Source organism: Amphiprion ocellaris, chromosome 20 (genome assembly GCF_022539595.1).
Source record: "Amphiprion ocellaris isolate individual 3 ecotype Okinawa chromosome 20, ASM2253959v1, whole genome shotgun sequence".
NCBI classification, from domain to species: domain Eukaryota; kingdom Metazoa; phylum Chordata; class Actinopteri; family Pomacentridae; genus Amphiprion; species Amphiprion ocellaris.
The window spans coordinates 19,972,863-19,980,674 of NC_072785.1; the positions used below are offsets into that span (position 1 = coordinate 19,972,863).

The following is a 7,812-nucleotide window of genomic DNA, read 5'->3' on the forward strand; positions in this document are numbered from 1 at the left end:
CTGACATGGTATTAAGGAGGCAATTTATGATTAGGCCCTAAGTGCTTCTCTATGGCAGCGAAACGGCGTCTATTGAGCCACTGCAGCAATGATTTATGGAGGATGAATCTGATAAACGGGGGATCGAAGGCAAAGGTTTGGCCAGGTGGGGGTTAGAAGGTCTCATGTTGGTGACGACTTCATAGACTGGCATCATGTTGTGAATGTTGGCGTTATTAAAACTTTGAGTGAGAAATTCAGCCATTTCTAAGTTGCTCAGTGGCCTTACTGTAAGAAGCAGAATTAAATTAATTGATGGAAAAAAAAAGTCACATTCAAACTGCACTTTTTCTCCTGTTTTTGCTCAGAATGGAAATTAACAAAAATACATCTACATGAGTCGATCTTAAATCCATATAGTTCAACAGTAAATGTGCAGGGATTCATCTCTATTTGACTTTTCAGATGTTTTGAGCTTTTTCTATGCGCAATCGATAATGATTTCTAATTGTATTTTGAAAATAAGACGACACAATTAGAGGCCTTTCTGCAACTCCCCAGAGTAGTTCATATCAAACACACATTTCCTGTTTTTATAGTCGTCTCGGTATCTTAAGATTGTTATCTTAAGAAATAATTCATCAGTCAGACTTTCCGATTAGAAAAACTTCCCATAAACACATCAGCAGTAATAAAAATGTGCGCATCGACACGGTATTCTGTTCACTGAATAATAATCAGTGAGGCCACTATGCTTAAAAATATCCGTTATACAAGAGCCCCTAAAGAAATAAGGAGCTGTTTTTTTCGTTCAGACAAAAAGTTGATTAATAGTTGAAACACACTCAGACCATGTCTCCTTTTGAAAATATTTTATTTCGATAGACAACAACGATATACACATACAATCAAAGCGCTATAAAAGCCAACATTTAAGAAAAATAACTTGTCCTTAAAAAAGATTGCATCTAAGTTAAGAGCTTTACGTTTTTTTTTCTTTTTACAAGAGCTGTGGAGATTGAAGATTAAAACCCGACCCACGACACATAAAATCACAACTCAGAAATCTGACAACAAAATAAATCAAACAATAAAATAAACGAAACAAAACAAAAAAACGTTTTGGCTATACGACATGTAAACTGCCAGACCGATTCACAGGAGAGAAAGTCACGACAAACACAACAATAAGTTACATTAAAATAATTCCAATAAATAAATAAATAAACATATGATGAAAAATATTGCAACAATCTTCAATAATAATAACAATAATGATAATAAAATATGTGCCAGCATTCAAAATTAAAACAATCTATGTTGACTTTTTTTCTTTTTTTAAATTAAGGCAGTTATACAGCGGGATTTGGATGTGTATGTAGGCTATTTCGGACTATCTGTATACTAAAGGCATTTGTGGTTTCTACTAAACAGGGAATTCTTCAGTCACTCTTTCTTTTTATCCCCATCAAGACAATGAAGTTCTGTCATTCACAAACTAGCGTAAAGCTACAGTGAGACAGCAATCACGGTCAGTGAATTGAAAAAAAAGGCTTTGATGAGGGAGTGGAAAGGATTTCTGAGAATTTTAAGACATTTCTTAGGTCTAGAAGCTATCATTGAGCATGTGCTGTCCTAGAAAAATACCCTTTAACAGTCAAACTAACGCTTTGTATTCTTTTTCTTTTACTTGATAAACTAATTTGAGAAAGAAAATCTCAAAATAGGCCTATATGTAGTTCAAATATAGAGAGAAGCATTCAACAATCACTGATTGGCATGGAAAAGACACCACTGAAACATCAAACCACCCTGCCTTTCATTGGCCTAAAGTTATGGCAGTGAGCATCACAAACTCTTTGTTTTTTTTAAATTATTATTTTTTTAAACCTCAAAGCCACTTTTCTTTTTGTTTCTCCTTTTTTTTATTTCAACCCATCAAAGGCACAAGTTCTGTGTTGTCTTTAGCAAGCGGGGCGCACCGGCATTTGGAGCAGGATCACCTGCCTGTTCTCCGAGGGGTGGCACTTGTTTATGTGCCTGGTGAGCCCCGGCGAGCTGTACAGAGTGGCGGGGCAGTATTTGCACGGGTAAATCTGGGAGGAGTGCATGAGGCGCAGGTGTCTCTCCTGGCCGGCCCTGCTGGTGAAACTCTCCCCGCACACCGGGCACAGCAGGCAGTCCACCGGGCTCAGATTGAGGGGGCTTTGGTTTGACGCTTCCTCTGAGGATGATGAAGAAGATGATGCTGAGGAGGAGGAGGAGGAGGAGGTTGACACTGGAGCCTGCTCTGCTGCGCGGTCGCCGGTTTGAAACCCGTGCTCCTCCAGCACTTTCTTTTGCAGGGCCTGGTGTCCCATGATGTGTTTTCTTAGGTATGCCTGTCGCTTAAACCTCTTCCCGCAGAACTGGCAGTCATATGAGCCGTCTTCAGAGCCCGACTCGGACAGACCTGGGCTCGGGGTGTCTCTGTCACTCATGTCTTTGGCTTCGTCGGAGACTGACTTGACACCCAGCGGCGGCATTTTGGCCATTTCGGGTTTGATGCCCTGTGCTGGTGGCATCGCCGGTGCGCCGGTGGTCCTCGGTTTGTGCCAGCGGCGGTGAGAGGCGAGGTTTGCCGGGCAGCTGAACATCTTGTCGCACTCAGGACACCGGTACTCGACCCTGACTATGCGGGAGCACTTGTGCTGCGCCAGGGAGAAGGGATCCGCGTACGCCTCCTTGCACAGCTGACACACAAACTCCCCCAAAGGCTTGTTTCCTCCGGAGGACTGCGTCCTCGGCTTCATCTCCACCGGCCCCTCTTTGATTTTGAGACCGAGCACCGGAGAAGTCGTCACCTCGTCTTCAAAGTTGAGTTTTCTAATGGCTTTGGGTTTCTTGGAGGCGGGTTTCGATTTACGCTCTGCTCCATCAGCTGCGGGTCTTTTGGTGGCGACCCGGTTGCTTGGTCCCGGGAGGCTGCTGGTGGTGCCGCTGCGGCTGCTGTTGCTGGTGCCGATTTTCAGGTCTACCGGGGCGTACAGGAGATGGTCCAGGCCGGAGAGGGAGGCGGGTGTTGGGAATGACTCGGCAGAAATAGGCGAGCCCAGATTGAAACTTCGCTCAAAATATCCCCTGTCGTGCTCCTTGCTGATGGGCCGGGTGGGGCTGTAGAGGGCTTGGCACACCGCTTCTGGGTTACCGAACTGTGCCGGCTTCTCCAGTCTTGGCACCGGCGCTTCAGCTGCGGTGAAATCTGGCGATGCTGAGGCGCGGTCCGGACTGGACGCCACGGACATCGGCGGGGAGGGGTCCGTCTGACTCGGCAAGGCAGCTGGGGTGGGTGGCTCCTGGAGGTCATCATCGTCTGACCGAGTCCTGTAGGAAACATGTGCAGATTTCTTGTTTCTTTTTACCAGGAATCCTTTGGGCATCTTGGCGAGTAACAGCGGAAAGGCACTTCGGGGAGGTGGGTGAAGTCTGGAGTATCCAGGTTGGTTAAAAATATGGCAACACTAGAAGCTTATGGGACTTTATCTCCCCAGTATATCGATCCTTCTGTTGCTGAAATGTTTTCGTCTCCAAGGCATAGCTCCACTCTTTTTATGCCGGAATGATGCTATTGTTCTCGCCCCCCTTGTTGCAGCATCCCCGACCAATCGGATGAAACCAAGATCCCAGTGGATTTTATTGTGGGAGGGCTCAGAGCCTGGGTTTGGTGGATTTCGTTGGAGGATGTGCAGATAGTTTAGCAGATGTACTGGCGGTTTATTACATTAATGTGTGCGCTCAGCCCCTCCCCAGCAGAGGCACACGCCGGGACCCTCCTCTTTTTACGGTCTGATGGGCCCCTACACAAATGCACACGTGCCACTGCTTTGTGGCTCTCCTCTGGGGGCCACGGAGCTGCCAAAAGGAAATGTCCGTCACTGTCACAATCATCACAGCTTAGAATTAAGACAGGGTGAGACGAGTTTGGTAAAATCCAAACTCAGAGCTCAGGTTCTTTCCGTTTTTCATTTCTGCTGTGATGCTGCTCAGAAGAAGCAGATTTGCTGAAGCCATGCCTCTAGTGCACATTCTTCCCAAATTGGTTGCTTATAACCTCCAAAACGGTTCACAGTTTATCTTTTCTATCCATGCTCCAGGCACTTTTACGCACGACCTTTACGCACGTTACGCAAACAGCTTTTTATAGAACTTTATTTTATTATGTCTTAAATAAACACTACAGAGGGAGTGTTTCTTTATTTTAGGGCACGTGTCTGTCTCGGTAGTTTAACTCGACATATAAATCAGACATCTCGCTGCATACATAAGTAATAAGAAGGCCCTCTGGTCTTTGTGCACAATGGCCACGTCTGCCCGTGCTTGGATATCCTGTCTTTTTTTTTTTCGTTTGAAAGGCAAATTGACCTCTTAACTGTGAAACGGGACTCACGGCCAATCTGGCCCACAGCTAGACGCGTGCTGGGCGGAATCAGGACTCCAGACAAAGAAGGCCGCAGCCGTGGCTTGTGCTGGAAAATGCTGCGCAGATATTCAGAGCTCAAATGTGACCGATGTGTAGTTTTCAGTATTCCAAGAAACCCACCAGTTTGCGTTGTATTAAACCTGATAATTAAACAAGTAAAGAGTAGAATTTCTTAAAGCACAAGTTAATTTCAATGAAACAATTAAAGTCCAAGGCCTCCTTTGTTCCAACTTTTCCAACAGCTGTCACCTATTTTCTTTATCTGCTCTGGTTCCTGTGCATATCTCATATATTGTACATTTGTCTGCTTTTTTCCCCTTATAATGACTAAATGTATGCGGCGGTGCGCCACTTGGCAGAGAGTGCATTCTTTTCCCTTTCAGTCGGCAGACCAGGGAGGAATTAATCTCCATCGTCGTACATTGTTCCCCTCATTTGCATAAAGCTGCAGTATGACCAAGTCAAATAATTACACAATCGGAGCTGAGCCGCAGGCCTGTGCCTTCCTTTCAATGGGCCTCTGTGTCCCGGTGCCTTCTCACCTGCCGCCAAACACACCGTTATGTTGGTTAAATGAAAGATTGGGTGAAATAAAATAATAATAAAGTTTTAGAAATACATAAAAGTTGTTCTTAGAGTTTAAACTAAATTAAAACTTTAAAAAAAAATAATAAAGTCCATAATAATCACATTTTCTGTTCAGTTTAAAGTCACCTAATTGTAGTTTTGTTAGTTGTTAATGGCTTTCACTGACTTTCCTGATGTGATTTCTACACAAACTGACTCGCTGTGGTTCCGCCGTGTTTGGCTCCTTGTTGTTCTTTCAGGCTGCGCGTTCATTAGTCGTGGTTTGTTGGGACGACAAGCTTTGATGGCATTTTAACGAGTTCCTCTTTCCCCCGAGATCATTTCTGTGGGGCGCGTGGGCCGCTCTGCTGGCCTTGGTCACACTGACGCATGCGCGTGTTTGCTCAGTGGCGCGTGCTGCCCCGCGCGGACGGGAAGCATAGGCGCCTCATTAGCATACAGCTGCAGCAGCTTTAAGGCAGGCTGCTGCACATCCTCCTCAGACCCAGCTCATCTATAGGATGGAAATGGTGCTCTCATTCTACTCCTGCATCTAGGTTATGTTGTCACTACTTGTTTACATGCAAAATATGTAAACAAAAAGAGTTTTCAAATGTTTTTCAATGATTTGAGAACATGTTTCTTTACAATAGAGCTAAACTTGTGCAGCTTTCTGCAAGCGGTGCACTTGAAGATGAAGCCTGAACTGTTGCAGTTTATGGCTTAACTGTAGACCCACAAGTCTGAGCTGAAGACTGCACTCTAAAAAGTAATTTAGGGCACCTACACTGTAAAAAGTGTATTTGAGCTGCAATTGGAGTAATGTTGTACTTTGGTGATACAGGTTTGCTTTTGTGGATTCTATCAGCTTGAAATTACACCTTGTAGCTCTAAACTGGTAGTGTAATGTCAGTGAAGGTGTAAAAATTAGAATTATGTGACCTCAATTTTTTTCTGCTGCTACTCAACTGCTGTTTCCTTGAAATAGAATTAGAGAGTAAAGCCAAAACAACACATTAAATGACAAAATCATGTTTTACTTGTGGGTAAAGCAAATACTTAAAACCTGGAAACTTCAAGTTGACTTTCCTTAATATTAAGTTGCAGCAATTCTAACTGTACATTTGAGAGGAATCAAATTATTTAATATGTCTAACATAAACCAGTGGTGTTACTAACATAATTTGGATCAACCAAATTCAATTGTGTGTTACTAGTTAAAGCAATTCACTAAAGTTAGTCTAACATTTATCTTTCTTCAGTGTATTACCATCACCTAATTTGTTGCTTGATAAATAAATCTAATTTATAGCTTATTATATCAACTTTTAAGTTGCAAACATTCCTTTAAGGGGATTTGCTGACATTTTATTGTTAGCAATTGTATCAGCCTAATATTCTGTGTAATTTAAACTCAGATTTCTGCATTAGTTGATTTAAAACTAAATCAAATTCGGAGTAACTTCACCTTTTTTTCACCTTGAGCTCAGAATTTCTATCTCAATATACCTGAATATTTAAGATTGGTAATTAAAAAATACATTTGATTGCAGAGGAAAAGCTAAATCCCCTAACTCAATGTAGTTTCTTAGCTGAACACTTTTATACCTCAAGAAAAATAATGTGTTGATTGTTTTTGTTTTGTATTATTATTTTTTAGAGTATAGTCCATCTGTGAGTTTATCAGACCTCTGTTGTTACTTCATTGCTCCACCTACAGGATGAAGGATTAATCTGGAGGACACAGGGAAAGTTTACCTCCAGCAACCAAAGCTGTCTACTCTGGTCTTTATGCAGCCATCCCCATGTTGTTTCTGTTAAACAGTGGTTACCAGGGGAGCTGTGCAGCAGTTTGGTTATTTCGCAAAGATTAGATTATAGTTATTCTCACGTAGTCGTACAGAAACCTCCTGTACTTCCCAGATGAGTGATTGCCTCCTTGTGCCGTGCCAACCTCAGCCAATTTGAAAGTGCAATAGGACATGACTGTAATTGGTGCTCACGACAGGACCACCTTCAATGCACTGTCAATCAATTATTGTAATGGATTAGCTGAGGTCCTATTCTGGCTGGTTGTAATCTGATAGAGGGCTCTTTCAGCACCATGGAGAGAGCCAGCGAGGGCTCCAGATTTAATCAGACTGGCTGCAGAACAGCACAGCCTCGGCTTCAGCCTTTGTCCCCAAAACTGAGAGCAGGCAGGAACCAACAAGAGAACAAAGACACAGTTGAACAAAAGAGCCCGAGTTTAATGAAGTGATTGGTTTTTAAATATAGTTCTAAATGGGTTTGTTCCAAAATACATTTTAACTATTTCTTCTTGGGGAGAACAGCTCAAAGTGGCTTCATTGTGACTCAAATCTTTTTTATTATTGTCAGTCATATACTGTTTAATTCTTTTTAACTGATATGTTGTTTACTAATCTGTTTGTTTTTAATGTTGCATAGAGTTTAATGTGTGCATAACTTATAGTATTTTATGAGGCTTAACTGTTTCTGCTCTTTGAAATGTCACAATTAATTGCACTGCTGTGTCTTTCCTCGCAAAATAAGTCATTTTGCTACTTGTTGAAACATCCTTTTAGGATATGGATTCTTTCCAGTGAAGGCATTAGACTCTGATAAAAAATGATGCTCAGTATGATCTTATAATGCACTAGACCTGCTATTTCCAAAGAGAAGTTTCAGTAGGGATTTTATTAAGCTTGTTTCACTGCTTTAATTTGTAGTTTAGGATCAAAGCATCTCTCTGCTGTACTGGATAAGAAATTTATGAAAGGAATATTAGCCTTTAAATGACTTTTCTG

At 42.3% G+C, this 7,812-nt stretch overlaps 1 protein-coding gene across 1 annotated transcript; it reads right to left on the reverse strand.

Annotated features, from left to right (window-relative positions):
• Nucleotides 1-836: 836 nt before the first annotated feature.
• insm1b (insulinoma-associated 1b) lies at nucleotides 837-3,669 on the reverse strand. The gene has a single exon (XM_023286894.3). It carries the CDS (start codon nucleotides 3,396-3,398, stop codon nucleotides 1,944-1,946), a length of 1,455 nt encoding a protein of 484 aa, XP_023142662.1. The 5' UTR covers nucleotides 3,399-3,669; the 3' UTR covers nucleotides 837-1,943.
• Nucleotides 3,670-7,812: the final 4,143 nt, after the last annotated feature.